This window comes from Aspergillus terreus, genomic scaffold (assembly GCF_000149615.1).
Source record: "Aspergillus terreus NIH2624 scaffold_2 genomic scaffold, whole genome shotgun sequence".
In the NCBI taxonomy this organism is placed as follows: Eukaryota; Fungi; Ascomycota; class Eurotiomycetes; order Eurotiales; family Aspergillaceae; genus Aspergillus; species Aspergillus terreus.
Window position 1 is genome coordinate 1,405,537 of NT_165925.1, and position 22,003 is coordinate 1,427,539.

A 22,003-nucleotide genomic window follows, 5' to 3' on the forward strand; every position below is an offset into this window, starting at 1 on the left:
TCAGCCAACGCCGTGCAGGCAGTGGAAATGACTTCATACAGATCATCATCTGGATCCTGCCTTTGGAGCATGCTCGGAAGTATTTCCGTGTCTGCCCCAATAGGCAAGTGGATATATGCCAACTCCTCTCTGCAGTTCAGCGCCACAGGGCGATCCAGGATCCTTTCCGGCCCGGTGGTTTTGGGTACCCATGGGAGCTTTTCGGGACTATTCTAGCAGAAATCAACCTTGGAAGTTCTGCATTTTTTTTTTTGTCGCAGAACTCTTCGTGTGAGGTTGATCAGTCTGTTATAGACATCGCTGTATGCTAGTCGGGTCTGCTACACCTGGGATCGAGACATCGGACATCTCAGTATGGATCCTCTGCTATCGGCGCGAAGTCCGATCCGACAACATGTTGTGCGGGTTTGTTCCCCCTCCCTCCTGTGCCGTGGGTTTGACAGACGCCGGCTGAGACCCATGGCGCTGATGCCTGGAGCTAGCTGAACTACTGCCTAGTTACAGTCCGCAGCTTCTCCTGGATGAGTCTTGCATGCTACAACTCCATGCATGCAACTACGGAGTACGGGGCATGATCATGAGGCGTTGCTCGAGTCACAACGGTCCAATATCAAGGACGAGGGACGACCCACTCTGGCCACAGGAGCAATGAATGCACGGAGTACTCCTCCCTGCACAAAGGGCAATGTTGCATATTGCGCCGCTCAAGCTCACACGGACCCCTATCGTCCTCGAGGAAAGTTACGCAGACACTTCCGTGGTGCGACCGGGCAAGGATCGGCCGACGGCAACACTCATTTCCCTCGAGGGATCCTTCTCCAGGGAACTTCCTGGTAGGGAGGTGGTGCCCTCTCCGCCATCTGATGGATCATTTCGTCCGGCGGCTCTGTTGGGGTGATTGGCTGAATTTATCCGTCCCGGCACCTCATCTTACTGGCCCTGGGTCCGATTATCAGCCAAGGACGACCTAAAGGATTTGGCGGGCAATCATAACACGGCCTACATATTGGCTAGTCCATCCCGCGTTAGCACCGGCTCTTGGCGTGCCCACATGAAGCTCGGTCTTTACAAGTCCCGAGGGAGGCAATGAGGGGAGCGAAATCTGCCGGTATCGACGGAAGTATTCGGTCAGTAATGGTTGTTGCTGCTATGGTGAACACTGTCACGCTCGGTAGGTCACAGATACAATGGTAGGTAACAGAAAGCACAGAACGGACTTGGTCCCGAATACGAGATACGATGGCCACGCTCAAGCTGGAGCTGGCAGTGTTCCACTCTCGGGCCTAACAAACTCTGTGGACATCGAGATCTAACGGCGGTTGGGCCAATCACCACCATCTCACCAGAGCTGTCAAATCTCCTCTGGTCCTTCGCCGTCGATCAGGAACATCTGACTCTGCTGGCGGCCTTTTGGCGGATTTCCCGTCGCGACACAAACCAGTCGACGGTGGAATCAGCGCGGTTTTCCTGCCGCTTCGGGGATCCGTCCAGCGCTGGTCAACCACGGAGGATTTATCATAGGGCGGATTTGAAGATCATGCCGACGATCGTGTCGATGGCGGGATACAGCGGCCTGCATAGTATGAAGTAGGAGATTGCAGTCTCCGGTCAGTGTTAACCCCGAAAGTCTCTCTCCCTCTGTACCTTACAATTTGGCCTTCGTCCCATCATCTACTCCAAAGCAAACCCCAGATCCGGGAGGGAAAGTTCACCGCCATCTTGATATGATCTTCCCATCTCGAAATCCCATCGGGCTGGTATAGACGCCGACAGGATCTGAGCTCCATCCCGGACGAACGTTTCGGTAAAAATTACCCAGATAGTACTGGTCTGCTGCTAGTGCTAGTTTCAGAGGGCCGGCTTGAGAGGAGCTAAGCAGAGGTACTCTAAGGATCCCACGGAGTCCATCTAGATATACAGAGTCGCCCAGATCAGACGCCATGAAGATCGTTAATATATTGGAAACCTGATGTGGTACGTTATTTGGAGGGGATATTTGCATCGCAGTCTCCTGGCGCTTGCATCCCTCTGGTGTTGGATTTATCCGCCTAGGCCTCGATGGTGAAAGAGATTTGCGCAGGGATGCAGGGAGAGCGAAATGCCTGTGGCGGCGCCATGGGTATGATTGAAGCTGTTGATGCATGCCATGCGACGGTTGCGAGGTATTTTTCTTCCGAGGTTGTCTTGCTTTTCCATCCCTCCGGAGAAGCTCATGAATCATGGTCCCGTGTCCGATGAGTCAGTCATGACACCGTCCGATCATCCGGTGTAGGTAAGGAGTCCCCCAAGGAAAGGGGCAAGAAAGGTCGTGTGCGTGATGATGGGCCAAGGGGCAACAGACAAGACAACTCGACTCGACCAGAAGGGCCCACGATCCTCTGGCCGATTTCCACGTCGGAAACCGACTGAATGCAGGATCGATGTCTGGATCCAATAATGATCACGGGGAGTTGGGCTCTCAAGGTTTACCGGATTAAGGACGAGCAGTGGTCCACCGCGACAGCACGCTAGAGACGCACTAGCAGCCACTCGAGCCAGGATGGTTGATTGATTGATTGATCAACCATGGACGCCGGTGTCCAAGTGGGTGGGTGAATTATGCATAACGCATGTTCTGGTAGTGATACGACGGGGAGAGGGAGAGAGAGAGAGAGAGCAACCCTACCAGATCTTCGTGATCTTCTTGGTCCTTTTCCTAGGCTGGTTTATTTTTATCTCCGTACTGTTAGTTCGTCCATCCTTGGGCGTCGGTCACAGACGGGGACAGGGACTACTAGTTACTGGTGGTGGATGGTTTTCTTTTTTTCCCCCTTTCCTTTCCTACAACCAGACACCCAACAAGGAGGGATAGGAAAAGGGGGTAGAGAGTCGACCGCACGGAAAAGACGGAAGGCTTCTCCAATTATCTCCCTCGTGTCGTGGTTCAGGGAAGAAAACATGAATAATGAATAATCCCGGGTGGAGAGGACCAGGGGTGGATGTGAATTTTGAAGCCGTTCGTCTTGGCCGGGTTTTAGTAGGAAATGAATTGTCGTGCATCGTGCTGGATGGACGATGATTTGGCCTGGTCTCTCTGCTCGGATGGATTGACTTTTCCCTATTCTTCTTTTTCTCTCCGACATTTGCTATTCTTTCTTTTCTTTTACATTTTCTTGATTTTTACTCGTTCCTCTCTACTCCGTATATTATTAGCTACGCCGCCTGGTAGGTCCTCTGGGTCCGTCCGCACATACCACGGCGCTAGAGCAATAGCGTTGGGGCTTACTCCATGCTAGGGGGAAGGGGGCCCCATGTCTCTCCGGGTGAACCTGTCTGCTGGTGACAGCCTGAGGTCGAGTACGGAGTAGGACCCCAGACTGGACGGTAAGATGGAGTGATTGTAATGTAATGATCGAGGGAGTATTTTGACAGCTGGAGGACTCGGTAGAGATGCAGGACCAGACCCCGATGGAGGAAGCAAAAAGCAAAGGAATCAATAGCTAATCGATCAGAGCAAGCAAATTAAACTCTAACATAAGAATAGAAGTCGGCCAGAGTAAAAATAACAAACTGTTTAGAAGATCAGTGGACTCCTCGATCTCCCTTCGAGCCATTATTATTATACAAAGCCTTAGATCTGTCATAAATAAGAGTGGATAAGAGTGTGGTCCGGATTATGGTTATTTTATGCTTCAGTCGATGGCCGGCACTGGTGAAGTCATCATCCATCCTGCTCCTGTTCGGCCTCCCACTCCCACGCCGATGAGGTCGATGAGCAGACAAACTCCCACGGATTGATAGATACAGATCTTTCTGCATTCGAGTTCTTTGGGACCAGTCCAGAAACCAACCATCATCATTATTCTTCTTCTTCTTCCGCCGCCGAGTTCACTTGGTCCGAATTGCAGGGGAGACTGACTACTACGGACTACTACTGACTGACCTCCTTCTTTGGTTCCATCCTCTTTTTGTCTTCTCATCTCCCCACCTCTCTCTCTTCTTCTTCTTCTTCTTCTTCTTCTTCTTCTCTCTCTCTCCATCATCCGTCCTCTTCTCTCCTTCATCCCACCACCCTCCACACATTCGCTCGTTCCTTTCTCCTCCATCCCATCCGCCTACCGTCATCCGCTCCTTTCTCCGGCCTTGCCTCCCTCCCCATCCATCCGGATATAAGGATGACAGCGGTCTCCCGCTCCCATCAAGCTTATTGAAGCGGATCAGCTTATGCCGCCCTTCTCGACTACCGTCTGCCCTGCTCCCTGGAGGCAATTCATCTGCCATCGTCCCCCATGGCGCATTCGTTCCCCTCATCCCAGACCTCCCTAACCGGCTACCTTCCTGGTGCCCTTCAACCCCTCCAGGAGCCTTCACCTCTCTCCGCATACTCTCTCCTGGGGCCTGGTCAGTACCCCGAGAGTGTCGCCCTCTGGCACAACCCCTCGCCGCAAGCCCCGCCGCAAGCCCTCCCGCGACCCCCTCCTTCGGCTGCCTCACAACCCGCTCTCGCCGTCCCCGCCCCGCCCTCCTACCCGTCGGCACCGAAGCCCGATCAGAAGAAGCACAAGCGCACCCGAAGCGGCTGCTTCACCTGTCGCTCGCGTCGCATCAAATGCGACGAGTCTCGTCCCGTCTGCGATCGATGCCGCAAAGGAAATCGCGAGTGCGTCTACCCGGCCCCAGGCTCGACCGGCGCCGCCTCCAAGTCGGCATCTCGCTCCGGTGTCAAGTCCAAGTCCGCTCGACCGCAATCGCATGGCAGTGACTCGTCCGGTCTGGTGGAACCGGAAGATGTGCGCGCCTTAGAGACCATCGCCGACGAAGAGGAGGAAGAGGACGGGAGCGTGGCATCCAGCTCGCGGCTCTCGCCCTCCATGGGCTCTGGGGGCGCCCGTCAGAAAGCCGGACTTCCTAGGAAACTCAGCACTCAGTCCCTGAGAAAACGTCAGATCAAACAACAACCCACGCCCGCGCCGACAGCATCCGACACACCAGGATCGGTGAAAGAAGCCAGTAGTTCGCCCTCGACCGAGGCGTCGTCGAGATTCGAGTCGACCAGTGCACGGTCGGCCAGTATCAGCCTCTTCCCCACCGATGCCTTCGGCTTCCCCAGTACCGCCCATTTACCCGATGATCTGCAATTCTACCTCTCGTTCTATCAGGAATCCTTGACATATCGACATTTCTTCCTGCGCGCCGGGAGTACTCATTTCGTCCACCATAGTATAATCGAGCTCGCCCTGCAGTATGATCCTCTTCTGTATGCGGTTGTCGGGTTCGCTGCATATCATCATTGCGTTCAGACCGGCGAAGGAAAGCTCTACACTTTCCTGAAACATTATAACACAGCGTTGAAGATGCTGCGAAAGTCACTCAGCACGGGCGAGGCTCACAGTGAGGCGACCTTGATCACTGTTCTCGTCCTGACAACCTTTGAGGTGAGGCCTATTATCTTTTTTTTTTTAAACATCCCTACCGCCGGTCACGGAACTCAGCTTATGTTCATCACCAGGAATTCGTAGGGGACTGGGTCAATCTGATCGATCACCACCAAGCCGCCCACGCTTTGATCCGCGAACTCTTAACTCCAGAGTCGATCTCGACCAACGAACTCCACAACCACATCTTCCTCTGGTACTCCCGTTTCGACGTGGTTGCCGGCATCTTGGCCGGCAATGAAGCGGTACTAGGTCGAGAGTGGTATCTTGCGAAGGAACAGTACGACGAGCAACAAGCGGCGGCCTATCCGGACGATGCAGAGAAGCAGCTCGCCCTGGCTGCGTCGATCAATCGCCGATTCGGTCTGGAAATGGCATCATTATATGCAAAACTGTCGCGGCAGATGATCCCCATTGACCAATTCATGGTTCAGAACGAACTATTAGGGCAGATTATTGAAAGGAGTCGAGCTATTTTGGAGCGCTTCACCGACTCGGAGTACACCGTATGGGAGCACCCTGATCGGCAACCTCTCACAGATGACGATGTGGTCGATCCATATCTCCCCGGTCTCCTGCATTCTGGGCCGTTGTGGGATGTCAACGTGGCATGGATCGACTACTACTCCACGAAACAGATGTACAAGTATCAATGTCTGCTGTCCGTGAAGCAATCGTCCCTGGAAGAGCTCGCGGATCTCTCCATGCGACAGTGCCAGTTGATTGAAGCGATCGCACGGTGGCCCGAGAAAGAAAACGGCTGGATGTTTTCTTTCAAGAACAGCGTGGGGATGGTCGCTTTATTTGGGCCCAAAGATGAGAAACATGTGATGTGGAGTCGGAGGAAGTTTGCGCTGATGGAGCAAAGCGGGTACGCCGCCTATAATAAGCATTCATTATCGGTCCTGCAGCGTAGATCAGTGAGTGGCTAACAGTCTTCCCATCCTAGATACGCGATCGCCCCCAAGTTCCGCGAAGTGCTAGCCACCGTCTTCCAGCTACCCGAACTCAACCACTGGTGGCTGCCCAATGATGAAGGATATCCGGAGATCATTCGAGAGGTGCGCGCGATGACGGAAGAACGCACCACGAATCCTCGCGATAACTTCCGCGAGAGCGTGCGTGACATGCGGACGTTGTTCTGGAACATCAGCCTCGATGACACCGAGAGCGAGAACAGCCCAGCTTCTACGACCGGCACCGGGGGCGACAATAATCGGTGAATTGCGCCGAGACGAGCCCGAATTGGATAGAAGATAAGGTTCAGGGAACCCAGTGGAGCCGATCTAGTCTAACCCGTGGAGGTTGCGGGATGTCTCACTCGTACTCCAACGAGGCCCGTCATCCAGTTGGGACGGGGTGATAGGCGCGGCCTTTATAGCAGGGACGCGGGAGTCTGGACCCTTAAACCTCACATGATCCCAGAGGGCTCGGGCAACGTCCGAACTCCTATCATCCCCACGGAGTACACTCCTCTCCAGGAGATCACTCCGTCCTGAGGACACACCTTTACCTCCTGCGAAGCAGTGATGTCATTTATTATACCCTTCCTAATACCTCGTTACATGTCCCCGCTTTTTGCGTCCGTTCACGATATACCCTTGATCCTTTTCCCTCTGCTCATGCTTTACAATATTGCCCTCTCTCTAGGGCCTGCTGCATGCACATCATATGAGATGCTTGCATCCCAACAAATAATGCAATGCCATATACCCAAGACCAATTGGCCGTCTTAGATAGAGCCGCTTTCTTTCAAGTATCAACGGGATGAAGCAGAGTAGAAAAGGCACTATTGGAAGTCCTAGGTCTAGAATAAATGCATATTGGCTACATGATGTCACCCTATTCATCAATACCAATGACCACCATCTACGGACATGAACGAAACGGTACTTCTGTCGCCGGGACCACCGTTTCAAGCCCACCCGCCAATTCACCGAATCCCTCCTCTCCGTCGACCTCTTCGCCCCACGGTAAAGCATCCACATCCACATCCCAGCCCAAAAGACACCGCAGCACCACGGACGCCCCCGCCTTACTCATGACCTCGTTCATCTCCTTGCACCGCTCGTCGCAGACACACTCCACACACCCCTTCGGGGTGACACACTGACACGCCTCGATGCGGGCCACCGCCCGGCGCAGGAGCAGGTCGACAAACTCGAACGCTTTCCCGGCGATCCCGGACCCGCTCGCGCCGCCCTTTGCATCGTAAAAGGTCAACCGGGCGGGCCGCTGGCGCGACGGCGGCTTCAGCCGGCGCACCTTCTCACGGAGGGAGGCGGGATTTCCCTCCTGGTTCTGCTGCTGATGCTCAACGGCGAGGCGCAGGTTGCGGCCTAGCTCCTTCTTGGCGACCTTGCACTCAGTGCGGACGTCGCCGGGCGAGGAGATGACGAAGGTCGGCAGGAGGGACAGCACGGCGTGCTCGGCGGCGTGGATGGCGGCGGCGATGTTGAGGCGGCGCGAGGCGAGGATGTCGAGGGCGGACTTGGGCACGTCCAGCCACATGCCCTTGGAGAGGATGTCGATGGGCGGATTGTCGACGGCGACGGCGTCGAGGACGCGGCCGCGCTTGTCGATCTTGAAGAAGCCGTAGACGACGGCGTGGATGCGGATGGCGCCGTAGAAGGCGCGCGTGGCCGGCGTGATGGCGCGCATGGTCTCCGTCTCGACCGGGTCGATGTCCGTGTAGTCGCGCTGCATGGTGTTCCAGTCGACATGGACGCGCACGACCCGCGCGACCCGCCGCTCCGGGCTCAGTTCCTGCACCAGGTACGTCTGGCCCTGGTGCAGGAAGATGCCGCCCTCGTAGATGGTGAAGAAAGCGCGCGACGCCTCGACTTCCTCCAGCACCGCGTTGCGCCCGTGCGTCGTGTCCACCACCGCAAAGTGCTGGTCCTCCGTGTCGCGGATCGCCACGCACCGTGCCGGCTGCGGCCGGAACCGCTCGTGGCAGTGGTAGTAGCCCAGCGCGTCGCGGACGAGCCGCGTGGCCGCGAACTCGCCGAGCTGCGCGCCAAAGTACTCGCCGTCGGCGTCGGGCCGGATCGGCATCTCGAACGCCGCGCACTGGATGTGGCCCTCGAGCACGAGCTCGTTCGCCAGGTCGACCTGCAGCTCACAGTTGGGCCGCGTGAACAGCTCCTCGGGGTTCTTCATGTAGTACTGGTCGGTCGGGTAGCGGTCGCCGACGAGCACGGAGAGGGAGTCCTTGTTGCGGCGGCCGGCGCGGCCGCTCTGCTGGCGGAGGTTGGAGATCGAGTACGGGAAGCCCATGGTGACGACGGCGTCGAGGGAGCCGATGTCGACGCCCAGTTCCAGGGCGTTGGTAGCCACGATGCCCATCAACCGGCCCTCGAACATCTCCTGTTCGATGCGCCGCCGATCCTGCGGACTGTACCCACCTCGGTAGCCCATGACCATCTTGCCGACCTCTGCGCGGTCGAGGGCTTGAAACTCGTTCCGGACGGCCTGGAGGAGCACCTCACACAGCTTTCGGATGCGGCAGAACGCGATCACTCGCGCTCCTCGGAGGATTAGCTGGCAAAACAGCCGGGCCGTCTCAGCGACGCTGTCTCCGCGTCCAGAGGTGGGGTCTTTGGGGTCTTTGAAAGGAGTGTTCCAGCAGATGAACTCTTTGCGGCCGGAAGGGGAGCCGTCAAAGTCGATCAGTTTAACGTCGTCGAGGCCGAAGATGGCTTTCATGTGCTCCTCCGGGTTGGCAACCGTGGCGGAGCACGAGATGAAGCGGACGTGGCGATTACCAACAGCGGCGCAGATTCTGCGAAGTCGCCGCATGATGAACGCGACGTGCGATCCGAAAAGACCGTTGTAGACATGCAGCTCATCCACCACGACGAACTTCAGGTTCTGGAGGAATGTGCGCCAGGCGTTCTCCTGTGGCAAGATCGTGATGTGAAGCATGTCTGGGTTGGTGAAGATGATCCGCGCCTCGTCGCGAATGCCATTTCGGTACTCCATTGGCGTGTCTCCGTCAAACGTCTCGACCATCGTATGCTCGAGCCCATCCATGAACTGTAGGAGCTCAGTCATACTGCGTCTCTGGTCCTGCGCCAGGGCCTTGGTAGGAAATATGTACAGGCCGCGGCTAGCATGATCATGTTCCAATTCATGCAACATCGGGACTTGGTAGATTAACGACTTTCCCGAGCTCGTCGAGGTAGAGACAATGACATTATGCCCCTCGTAAAGATGATTGATGGCCTCAGCCTGGTGAGAGTAGAACTGCGTAATACCCTTGGTGTTATACAAGGCATTGACCATGTTCTGCGATAGCTGAAATGTCAGCTCTCCGTAGACAGCAGGCTGGGCGTCAAACACGCGGTGACCTTCCGGCACGATCTGCGCCGTATACCAGTCCATTTCCCGGATCTCAGCGATGATCTCAGACATTGACTTGCGCTCTTTGGGGATCTCCCTCGGCGGTTTCACCACCTTTTCCTCATTCTTCTCGACATCATCAGGCGGCACCGGGATCCAAGCGTCTTTCTCGCTTTCCAGTCTCTCGACTGGATCGACGCTTTCGTCCTCGCACCGCACCAAGAACGCATCAATCGCATCCGTGAACTTCTTGTTCCGCTTATCGATCAGCGCAAGCATCTGCTTCTGGCTATAAACCGGCATCTTCAGATCCTCGTCCTTCATCCTCCGCACCGGCTTCATCCCCTCCCCCGTTTTAGGATTCTGAACCTCCCGCTTCAGATCGCCATCCACAAACTCGAACAGCAACGCCTTGGCCTCCGAAGCTGCATCACCCTCGCCATCCTCATCTCCACGCTCGTCGACGTCCCCGTGCAACCCGCGGCGGCCGTACGTCTCCACGGCCTCCTTCTCGCCAACAGTCATAACCTCCAACTTGGCCTCATCGACGTACTCGAACCGGATAGCACGGGGCACGAGTACACGCACACGCGCAATCTCCTCAACCGCCAGCTGCTGTCCCGTCTGCGCCTGCACCGCCTTCCGGATATTCTCGAACGTAGTAGCAAAATGCTTCCGCGTGCAGCAGAACGTGTACACGAGGTTCAGGGCGCGATGGGTTCGTGAGAGGCGCTTGAAAAGTTCTGGCCATGGCGCCGACGGAGTTCGCTTTGCTGGGGCGGTCGCTTTTGCTGTCCCCTTGGGGTTGCGCTTTCGCTTCTTCTGCCCATGTTGCTGTTCTTGTTCGCAAGATTGTGGTGTCAGGGCGTCACTGTCATTGCCGGCTGACTCTGTGTCTGATTTGCTTCTAGCTGGTGTTGCTTTCCTGGGCCGTTTGGTCTCATTCGTGTCCTCTGAAGAATAGCTGTGCTGGGACGCCGGGGTCGACGCGTGGTCGTGCGCGACGGGACCAGTCTCAGCTGGCGCCCATTTTCTTTTCGTGGTGGGCCCTCGGCTTCCGATATGTGCTGCTTGGTCGGCCATACTGAGGCTCCATTGTGAGCTGACTGGGCGTGGGGAGGGAAGAGCAGGTTGCAGGTAAATGGAGGCGAGGTTGTTTTCGCGGGGCGACAGAGACGCGAGGTCACGTGGCTACAAACTTCAATGTTGCCCGATCGAGAACCAAGCAGACAATTGATATCAAGAGGCCCGGACGCTGTACAGGAATGCATCAGAAATATATTCACGAATACGAAATGAGTGAAATATTGTAAAACAAAGAAAATTCATCCTAAGAAATGGTGATCCAACCCCAGCCAACACACTCCTGGCGAAAAGACGACGCAAAATGCCAACCGATCGAAATCTACTTGAATATCGACTGTCCAAGACGAAAAGAACTAATTACTGTCCCGCTATATCTACAGCCCTTTCCGGACCAAACGGCGTGGATGGCTCATTGATGTTCCAGCAGATCGCGGATGACGTGGTAAAGCTCTTTGGCAAGATCTTCGCTTCCGGTCTATATGAAGTCAGCAATCAACCCACTCGGGTATATTGATGCAGAGATGCAACTCACTCGTAGCAGGCAGGGAACCGAGCGGCCACTCTCAAGGCTCGCCAGATGAATCTGTTTGGATTTGGGTTCGTTGCCTGAAGCGTCACCAACGGTCATACCCTTGAAGAGAGGTGTGTTCAGCATGACCCGCAAAACGCCATCGGCACGCATGATCATGCGCGCGGCCTTCTTGTTTTCCTGGCCATTGACAATGCGGACATTGACCTTGAATGTGCCAATACCGCGTTCTTTCCATTCTTTGTCTGAGAATTGGAAGAGCTTGGCCTTGCATGAGAAGTATGTCTTCTCCTCTTCCTCTCCGGTCTCGACTATAGAAACGGTCAGCATACACATCACAGACACCAGGAATTTTTAGAGCATACTCGGCCGTTCAAAGAATCTCTCGTCGGTCTTGTCCTCCTCGAATTCACCGGGGCCGCTCTCAGCACCCGCCTCCTCCTCGTTCTCCTCCTCTTCTGCAGGTGCCCCAAACGGCCTGTCCTTGCTCGAACCACCCAAGTCGCTGGGACCAGCAGGCGAAGCAAAGCTAGTGAGGCCACCCTTCGGGGCACTAGCCCCGAACCCACTGGCAAAGCTTGAAAATCCCGAGCCTAGAGTTGCAAATCCCGAAGGACCCGCGGTGGATGCAAATCCAGATCCAGTAGTGGCTGGCTTCTCGGTCTCCGTGGGAGCAGGGGACTTGAAAACAGACCCGGAAGTTCCAGACGCGCCGAAGGGTGATTTCTCGGAGGAGGCGAAGGCGGCAAAAGTGGAAGATGCAAAAGCGGAGGATGACGTGGTCGCGGGCTTAGTAGTCTCCTCCTTCGGTTTTGAGGCTGCCAGGGAACCGAAAGGTGAAACAGCAGAGGTGTTTGCGAAGGCGCTGGTGACCGCGGCCTGTCTCTCCTGGGAGCTATCGCGGTGTCGCTTCTTCTCCGGCTGTCCATCCTCCGCGACCTTTTCCGTCGGCTTGCTATCCTCCGCGACATCAACGGCTTTCTCCGCAGCGCCTTCGGGCTTTGGCTCCTCCTTGTCGAGCTGATCCCGGCTTCGTTTCTTCTTCGGGCTCAGAATTTTCTCCGCAGCGTCCTCTGGGTTTTGCGCCTGTTCCGATTCCTTTGAGGCGGCATTTTCCTCCTCGTAGCTGTTGTCGCGTGATCGTTTCCGCCTATGGCCGGCATCGTCCTCGTCCATTTCCGGCTGGTCCTCGTCGAGTGAGCGCTTTCGACCCCGGCTACTAGCGCGACTGTTTTCGCTTCCTTCTTGCGTTTTCTCGGCGGCGGGTTCGGTCGCGGTGGGTGGCTTGGGGGCCGAAGTGATAGAGGTGTCCCTTAATTTATTCCGGACCGGGCGTTCGCCTCCCTCGTTGTCGGATGCTTGGGAGTCATCTGCGGTGGTGGCTGTTGGGAGTTTGATCGTCAGCGACCGGGCATGAATGCGGGGGTACACCGCGAGAAGACGTAGGGCGACTGATAGCACATACCTTTCGCATCAATTGATTCCTTGTGGACGTCGCCTGGCCGCGTAGAAACGTCGGGTGTCAGCATTGGATCTAAATCGGCTCGTATGAATAGGGCAAACGGAAATGATACCTTCCAGCGTATCGGGTCGCGGCTCGGATGCCATGTCAATTTCGGGGGTGTTTCCGACAACCCAACTCTGAGATGATTATGTCGAGGAGATGTAATCTTTAGCGTTCTGCACCCGACGACGAGCGGAGGGGTGGATCTGCGAGAATCTTCACCTCTTTGCGAGAGCCCAGTAAACCCTGTATCATACGACGTAGACAGTGTCAGCATTCTTTGGTCAGAGAAACAAAATCTGCTGAGACGAGCTGTGCAGCGCCTGTAGGGGATCGTTGCGATAGCACTGAGGAACAGAACACTCAGGCCGACAGTGTCCCGCGGTAACTGCAGGGTTGCATCTCCATCGGTGGGGAGGACACCGACGACGTCGTCGCACGAGGGAACAACATACCTGTAACTCACAAAGGGCAGAGCTCTCTGAGATTCTCGTCACGTAAGACAAGGAGACCGTAAGAGTACTACTGACTCCTCGAGGTCGTCGAAGATGACGCCGAGGTGCGGCGTGGTGGGCGTCCGAGGGATTGGGTGACAACCGTTCCGAGGACTTTTGGTATGTTCGACAAGGAACGGAAAGAGGATCTACTCGGGAAAAGGAGAACCAAAGCAGAAGAGATTGGATAGGAGGGCGAAAGACCGAGGGTAGGACAGAGGACGAACAACAGCACGAACAAACGGGTGACGACAAACTGCTTTGTTGTTCGGCCGGGATTGACTGTCGCCGTCGCTCCGTCACCGCTCGGTCCACCGCTTCCAAGATTGTATACACCTACACCATGTGTGTACGATGATTCTATACAACTTTCTATACATCTACTACAAGAACCACAACCTGTCGATCACCTCGGTGGGTACCTTGGCTACGGTCAGTCCCTCTGAGGTGGAAGTTCGGGTTAGAACATGCTATCCCCAGCAAAGGCAGTCCATACGAATACGAATGGTGGGTCCCGTACAGCTGGAGAACTATAGAAGCCTATATCTCGATGCCTACCCCCATGTCCGAAGCTGTCCCTCTATTTGATACTCATAATTGATGTACAACATGGCACACTCCCCACGGCGTACCATGGAGCCCGTGGAACTGCCCGGGGGCAGCGCCGTAGACGCGCAACCGCCTCCACGATATTCGCTGGTTGCGAATGCTGAACTGACCCAAGAAGCCGGAAGCCTGCAAGGTGCGTCGCCAGCCAGAGCGTTCGATCAGTCATAGTAACCATTCGAGTCTTGTTGGTAGCCGATGGACGCATCGATATCAACCTCGAATCGAAGATCGCGAGAACGCTCGCCAAGATAATCGACTTGCAACAGGAAGACATTCACAACCCGCCTCCCGACTACGTCGATGAGCGTCCCGCAGAGCCCGCATCGTGTGCCATCAAACTCAACATAGTCATTCAGATCGTGGGCAGTCGGGGTGATGTGCAGCCTTTCATCGCGCTTGGAATGGCGCTGAAGGAGCACGGTCATCGGGTCCGCATCGCCACCCATGATACCTTTGAAGGCTTTGTCTATGAGTCCGGGTTGGAGTTTTATCCAATTGGCGGGGACCCAGCTGAGCTCATGGCCTTCATGGTCAAGAACCCGGGCCTGATCCCGCAGATGAAGTCGTTGCGCGAAGGCGAGGTCCGAAAGAAGCAGGCCATGGTAGCGACAATGCTTGACGGGTGTTGGCGATCCTGTATCGACGATGATCCTCGCACAAAAGAGCCCTTTGTGGCAGACGCAATCATTGCCAATCCTCCCAGTTTTGCTCATATTCACTGCGCACAGGCGTTGAGTATCCCTGTGCACCTGATGTTTACCATGCCGTGGAGCAGTACCAGGGCGTTTCCGCACCCTCTTGCAAACCTAAACGCATCCTCGATGAGGCCTACAACGGCAAACTGGGTTTCCTATGGTGTGGTGGAATGGCTTACCTGGCAGGGGTACGTTACCACCTAGTTGTCGAAATCAACCAACTCATCATTATGCAGACTCGGAGATATCATCAACCGGTGGCGAGCCTCGATAGACCTGGACCCTGTCCCTGCGACAGAAGGCCCTAACTTAGCCGAGGCCCTGAAGGTGCCCTTTACCTATTGCTGGTCCCCTGCGCTGATGCCAAAGCCACAAGACTGGCCAGCCCATATTGGTATGTGCGCACGCCACTGACCAGCGACACGAGATGCTAAGCTTGGTAGATGTGTGCGGATTCTTCTTCAGAGACATCCCGCCATACACCCCGCCTGCAGAACTGGAGGACTTCTTGAAATCCGGCCCACCACCGGTCTACATTGGCTTCGGTAGCATTGTGGTGGACGACCCCCAGAAGCTGATCGATACCGTTCTTCGTGCAGTGGCACATGCCGGCGTGCGTGCCATTGTATCCAAGGGCTGGAGTGGAATCTCGGGAAATGCAAGCAAAAACATCTACTACATCGATGAGTGTCCGCATGAGTGGCTGTTTCAGCACGTTGCCGCTGTTGTTCACCATGGCGGCGCGGGGACGACCGCTTGCGGACTTAGACTTGGGCGACCGACTGCTGTCGTACCGTTCTTTGGGGAGTAAGTATACCCACACAAGTCCTAGTCTGTGCCAATGCTGACCCTTCTAGCCAGCCTTTCTGGGGCCATATGGTCGCCAGAGCCGGTGCGGGCCCTAAACCGATACCATATGCTTCTCTCACCTTTGAAAAGCTAGCAGCAGCTATCCAGTTCTGCCTCACGCCAAATGCCATAACAGCCGCCCAGAACATCGCGCAACAGATGCAAACAGAGCGTGGTGTGATGTCTGCCGTCGAATCGTTTTATAGTCATCTACCGTTAGACAGGATGCGGTGTTGCGTGATGCCAGACCAAGCGGCGGCCTGGACATATCGAAAGGGGAAGAAGACACTCAATCTGTCCAAGGTAGCCGTTCAAGTATTGATTCAGAATGAGCGGATAAACGAGAAGCAGCTTCGCTGGTATGTACTCTACTCTTCGTGATACGATGTTGCTGACCATATCTTCCGGTTGCGCTAGTTACGACGTCAATCCCATCTACATCGAGAACCGCCGTTGGGACCCGTTGACCGGCGTCCTATCCGCTTCTGCAGTCACAGGGTCCAAAATGTTGCGCTCCACCGGTGAGATGCTATACAACCCTTATGTGGAATACAGACGCGGCCGCTCCCCAAAACCGTCGTCAGAGGGAGGTGTGAGAGCTCGCTCCTCCCCTTGCAGTGCACTTCCATCACCGCACGATTCAACACAGACTTCTTCCACAGATGACACCCCGTCTTTGAATTCCGCAACGCCTTCCCGTCAGTTGAGTGACACGCAAGGCGTCAGATCCCTAGCTACAGCAGGGAACATGGTCGCCGCAACCGTGAAAGGGTTCGGCAAGTTTACCGGGACATATTTCAAAGGCGTGGTAGTCGACATTCCGCATGCGGCAGCAGAGGGATTCCGACAGGTGCCACGACTATATGGAGAGCAACCAGAGGAGTATGGCGCTATCCAAGACTGGAAGTCCGGGGCCATTGTCGGTGGAAAGAATTTCGTGGAGGGCATGACAGACGGCTTGACGGGCATCTTCACGAAGCCTGTGAAGGGGGCGAGAGAGCAAGGTGCGCTCGGTGCAGCAAAAGGATTCATGAAAGGTACCATCGGACTTGCCACGAAGGTGCCCTCAGGTGAGTGATCACTCATTATCGGTTGTACCAGATGGTCATCGTACTGACCCGACTATTCTGCAGCTGGACTCGGTCTGGTGGCCTACCCGTTCTATGGAATCTCAAAGAGCATTGAAGCCACTGTTCGGGGGCGAAGTCGCAAAATCATTGTGCATGCACGACTCAAAGAAGGGCTGTTCCAGGTAACTAAAATGCAACTGACTGACGAGCAGCAGTACCAGATACTTGAGGTCTTTGAGACGCGTCTACGTGCTGTGGATGCCTAGATTTCTCTTATGATCTCTCCAACTAGAGAGATGGCGATTCTAAAGGCATCCCTAGTTCCGTGTACCCAGTCTGTGGATCTGAGTATGGATTGCCAGGGAGAGTCAGGAGAAATGAGTACCTCCAAAGGAATAGTCCAACTAGAAACATCGCTTGGAAGTTTGGTAACAGCTATCATAGAAGTCATATACAACAATCTATGCATTGATTTACTGCTTAAGCTTGAGAAACACTGAGACACTGAGAAGCGTTACTTTCTAGCAGAGAATCCCACCCTGTCTGAGTTGTCTTGTTCAAAGATCTGAATAAGATAGAAAAAAAAAAAAAAAAAAAAAAAAAAAAAAAAAAAAAAAAAAAAAAAACATAGTACTTTGTGCCCAATGTCTACAAGGACAGCTGCTTGCTTGTGCGAACGCCAACGCGAAACATTTCCATTGGATATCTTGACACTGCTAAATCTAATACACAATTGAATGCTACAAACAGGACATAAACGGGAACGACGCCTCTAAAGCGCAATCCCAGTATATCTGGGTTCATCACTGGTTGAAAAGCCCATTCGACGATCGAGCCTGCGTTACTCGGACGGCCTGGACAGAACAGACTGCTTGCTCTCCCATCGTGTCTCTGTCTAGCTGATGAAACAGAGACATCCGATTGCAATGTAGAACACGAACAGCGGATAGACCGCGATACCGACCCGGTTCCGGACAACTCCCGAGCCGCCCAGGATGCTCACGCCGGCGGCCAAAGACCATGCGACCAGGACGAGATAGACCGGTATCCGTGCAATGGTCGGCAAGCCCAAGGCGCTGAGGAGAGCCGCAATGACCAAAGGGAACAGCGTGTAGCCGATGATGCAGACGGACTGGAAGAAGGAACTAGATTGGAATGTCAGCGACCAAATGAAGCATCACACGTGTCCGTCCAACGTACATGTTACCACCCAGCAACTTTATCTGCAAGGTCACGACAGCCTCTCCAATCCACACAATGCTAAACACACCCGAGAAGACCAGGTCCGACTGGTCATCCTTCGCGCGCATTGCAAGGAACATACTCAACAGCAAGCAGAAAATAAGAGGGCCCCTGCCATAACGAAGTAAGACTTGTCAGCGCAATCCACATGCAGTGAAGCAGGCCGGGAGTAAAGACCACGCACCAAAGGTCCCAATCACGTAGCCCTTCACTCATTCCACCTTGCAAGACAGTGTCGGCATCCGGCCAGCGTCCGATCATGTTTCTCATACCACCGCCAAATCCAGTGGCTTCTCCTCGCTCGGCGGCACCCATACCGCCTCCACCACGCTGCAGCATTCCGCCCAGCAAGTACTTGGGCCACAGGACCTGACGCAGTTTCTCCCAGACCGCAAGAAGGTCGCGGGACAGCGTCGCCCAAACCGTCTCATCGATAGTGTTCTGCGGCGCGCGACGGTCCTCGCCGGGGATGGAAGAAGTTAGGTAGTTGCCGGATAGGTTGCCGCCTCGAGAGCTCGACGGTTCCGGCTGGATATTGCCTCGGAGGGGCGCGGTGTCGGACGTGGAGAGAGGGTCGTCGGCCTCGATAGCTGCAGATGCGAACCATTGGGGATGTGATCAGTCACTGTAGAGCATATATAGAGCCGGATTGGGACGAAAGAAGCTAGACAGCCAACACCCGTACTCACCATCATCAGCATCAATCACATCATCATCAAGAATCGATTCATCATCATGGACATCCCCGTGAGGGTAATGTGTCGCTGCGCTGGCCATGGTAGGCAGTTGTGTTGGTCACGGTGAGGTTCGGTTTGCCGATGGATTACCACCACAGGGTCATCGCCTGGTTAGTGATAAGAAATAAGAAGCCGGTACTATGCGCACCCGTCGGGGTTGGATACGACACGAGATAACTGCAAGTGAAAGGGAAACAGGAGCTGTGAGCGCGCGATGATCATGGAGAGGCTAGAGTGGCATTACGTACGCGGCACGGGCTGAAAGGGGCAGGCGGAGAGCGTGCCGAGTGCGGTTCCTGGCCTTGTTTCGTCTCCACGCTTTCACCACTTCAATCTACTTGTAGTAGCTATTAGATAGGTAGGTATTGAATTATCTAATGGATAATGGATATTGTACAAGATATGAGAGTACCTCTGTATATGCACCAGGCCCATCTTGTATGCAACCAAGTCAACCATGATACAGGAAACCAGCAATATGTACACCAACGCCGGTCTATGCAGGAAGGCGGAATGGGGAGGTAGTAAATCATGTTATACATACGTCGGCCACTCTTCTATGGCCTCAAGGGATGGTGAGCGGAAAGTGTCGGCCAACATCATGACAGATACGACACTAGTCTCTTGCTCGGTCTTCAAAAGCCAGAACCTGCTCTGGCGTAGGGGAGATCATAAGACCCTTGTACATTTTCATCACGCTGGCGTCAGAGTATTTCCTCAAATCCATCGAGTCCTTCTCGAGCTGTTCGCGGAGGGTCTTGGAAAGCAGCGAAGCGTTTTCCGGCTTCAATGTAGTATCAATCAGACCTCTGGCCTGGACCAACACCTTCAGCGCCTGGGGGCCTCGCACGGCATGCACTGAGTTCGGATCAGGTTTCCTAGACTTTCGGTTACCTCCCGGAAGCTGGATACTGGCGCCATGCTCCATAGCTTTGTCGAGCTTCGAAACATGGGGACGCAGTTGGTCAATTGCAACTTGTCGCAGACGGAACTGTAGTTCCCGGCCCAGACGCCCAAGACTGCTCGACGAGAGCTTCTCGTCCGTGTTGAGACCGTTCAAGGACACGAGGAGGTGCGGGTTATCCTCCAGGACTCGGATCAACTCGAGGTAGCCCTCCAGTGCTTTCGGGTCCGGAAGCACGAGATGCTCGTCCATGAGCTTTAGAAGCTCATTAGAGTTTTTCAACACGTTGATATTGTTGCGGTCACGTCGACAGCAACTCATCGCGATGTGAAATGTCCTGCCCTCTAACACGCCCGACGGTACCATCTGGTCGCGGATCACTTCGACAGTCGCACGACTGGACCGCCCCAATCGCAGAAGCCGCAGGTACTGATGAAACGACCCCGAGTCTGGGTCGATTTTATAGTCGTGGTCCTCCCGCGTCAGATAATTCCAGTAAGCCTTTCCAGTGCTCAGGCCCTGCGTCATGGAAAGGCATGCTTCCATGATCATGGACAGCTCCCTGTTGCCCACAGTAAGATACGAGGGGCCGACCTCGTCACCACCCTCCTTTGGTTTAGCCGCATCGGGTGAGATGACCGGATCGAACAGGTTATCGAAATTCTCTTCCTCCTCTTCAAGTTCTTCACTGGCCTCCTGTTCAGGCTCTGATGGTCTGTACAGCCGATTGCCCTCATCCACAAAAGGAACGTCCTCCACTTCCTCTTGAAGCCCAGTGTCCTCTTGGAGTCTCGAAGTGGACGATCTTTTGGGCATACTCTTTGGGGGCTCCTTTGCAAGGATAGGGACGCCCGTGGTCTGATGAATCAACGCAAATACATCATAGCAATCGCGGTCGCTGGCACCCTCCAGCAGAAGCGTGCCCATCGCACCCACCAACTGGTTGTCCAGCGCAAGACGGCCCTTTCCCCACTGGTAGATAATATCAGACCAGACCCGCTTGCCCTCGGTCACGCCCTGGGTTTTCCTATCCAGATCGGCCGAACGTCCCGTGACCGCATACCTTCGACGTCCCGTTGCGTGGCATCCCTGATGGCCTTCAGAATAATGGTATACGTAGTTGGATCCGGCGAGCCGGGACCATCCTCGGGAAGCTCGCCAGCCACCCGCCAGAGCGTATCCATATCTCCCAAACGCCAACAGACGTTCAGCATCGCATTTCCGTGGATAATGTTCGGCTCGACAATGGAGTTGGACGCCGAGATCGACCGATATATAGAATAAGCCGTCTTGACCGGGTTGAGGCCCGAGTTCCTCCCGGCTTTGCTGAGACCGTTCAACATGATCGTGTACGTCCGGGAATTCGGTTTCCGGCCTCGTTTCTTCATCTACAAGCAAAACCAAGTCAGCACACCCACCATACAGCCAAAAAGACACGCGCGCGCAACATACATCATTGTAGAATTTGAAGGCCGCCCGCGGCGCCCGCTTGTTCATGCAGTACTCGAGCAGATGGTTCCAAGCGACGGAGCACTCCATGCGCTCCTTCTGCGCGGACCGCACCAACGCCGCCGCGAGAGGCACATCGTCGGCGCTCAGCAGCCTCGCGACCCGGTCGGCCAGCGCCCGCGGATCCTTCAGCCATTTCAGTTCCAATTCCACCACTTTCGACGAGACGCTGCGCCCGAAGAACGCGGCATCTTGCTCCCGGATTTTCGGGGATGACCCGGCCATGGCCACACCCATTAGGGGGTCCAGGTCGTCACCAGCACCTTCCGGTCGTTTCGAGGCTTCGGTGAGCGAGGGTTTCGGCGCATTCGTGCGTGGTTCGTCGGCATGCTCGATGGGAGGGGAGGACTCGCTGGAGTACCAGCGCCTCGTGTCGGCGGACTTGAGAGAGGTGTCAATTGGTGACGGGATCGCTGCTCTGGAGAGACTGCGCCCAGCTGACGAGACCGGCACCACCGGCGCTGCTCTCCAGACCGCTCTGGGCCATCTTGCGATCCTCACTGCCATGCCGGTCTCGACGCCTGTCCGCAGCGCATGGGCATTGCTGCAGCGAAGCATTTAACCTGAACTGCGTCTGCGTAGTACGGAAGACCTGCACCGTCTGTTCGTATGCGACTCTGCGGGCTGCGGCGGAGGTGAAGGAAAATCCTGCGAACTGGACGAAAACTGCGGGAGTTCGGAGGGGGAGGAATAACAGGATCCACAGATTCTAGAGAATAAAGACAAATCCCCGAGTTAAAGCAGCTGCAATGGGAAGGACAGCGACTGCAGCGAAATGAGGAGCAGAGGCAAAATAAAAAGCAGACTGCGCAGAAAGATCCGTATCATATCGGAGCTGACCAGACTAGGCAAGATATGGTTAGCTTGCCAGCATCCCCCGATCGAGCAAATAACTCCGGGGCCGAGAACAAGTGCTGCCTGGCAGCCTGAGGCAGCAGCACTAAGGCGCTTTGGCTCTAGCATTCCCAGCAGGCTACCCTCGTGGGCACTAGGGACTAGTGAAAGGCAAGAGCCGCT

General features: G+C 55.2%; 5 protein-coding genes across 5 annotated transcripts; 2 read left to right on the forward strand and 3 right to left on the reverse strand.

The window, feature by feature from the left end:
* Positions 1–4,268: 4,268 nt before the first annotated feature.
* On the forward strand, positions 4,269–6,637 carry ATEG_01494 (Zn(II)2Cys6 transcription factor; the record flags this gene model as incomplete). Its single annotated transcript, XM_001208859.1, has 3 exons — positions 4,269–5,414; positions 5,489–6,285; positions 6,364–6,637. 3 exons carry the CDS (start codon positions 4,269–4,271, stop codon positions 6,635–6,637), a joined length of 2,217 nt encoding a protein of 738 aa, XP_001208859.1.
* Positions 6,638–7,283: 646 nt separating this feature from the next.
* On the reverse strand, positions 7,284–12,981 carry ATEG_01495 (uncharacterized protein; the record flags this gene model as incomplete). The annotated part of the gene is made up of 5 exons (XM_001208860.1): positions 7,284–10,949; positions 11,377–11,684; positions 11,739–12,755; positions 12,839–12,907; positions 12,948–12,981. 5 exons carry the CDS (start codon positions 12,979–12,981, stop codon positions 7,284–7,286), a joined length of 5,094 nt encoding a protein of 1,697 aa, XP_001208860.1.
* A 999-nt stretch (positions 12,982–13,980) lies between these two features.
* On the forward strand, positions 13,981–16,860 carry ATEG_01496 (putative sterol glucosyltransferase; the record flags this gene model as incomplete). Its single annotated transcript, XM_001208861.1, has 8 exons — positions 13,981–14,113; positions 14,173–14,863; positions 14,912–15,069; positions 15,170–15,482; positions 15,533–15,883; positions 15,942–16,594; positions 16,658–16,776; positions 16,810–16,860. The coding sequence occupies 8 exons, from the start codon at positions 13,981–13,983 to the stop codon at positions 16,858–16,860; spliced, it is 2,469 nt and encodes an 822-aa protein (XP_001208861.1).
* A 629-nt stretch (positions 16,861–17,489) lies between these two features.
* On the reverse strand, positions 17,490–18,613 carry ATEG_01497 (Yip1 domain protein; the record flags this gene model as incomplete). Its single annotated transcript, XM_001208862.1, has 3 exons — positions 17,490–17,739; positions 17,919–18,295; positions 18,545–18,613. 3 exons carry the CDS (start codon positions 18,611–18,613, stop codon positions 17,490–17,492), a joined length of 696 nt encoding a protein of 231 aa, XP_001208862.1.
* Positions 18,614–19,189: 576 nt separating this feature from the next.
* Positions 19,190–21,493, reverse strand: ATEG_01498 (uncharacterized protein; the record flags this gene model as incomplete). Its single annotated transcript, XM_001208863.1, has 1 exon — positions 19,190–21,493. One exon carries the CDS (start codon positions 21,491–21,493, stop codon positions 19,190–19,192), a length of 2,304 nt encoding a protein of 767 aa, XP_001208863.1.
* Between the last annotated feature and the right edge of the window lie 510 nt (positions 21,494–22,003).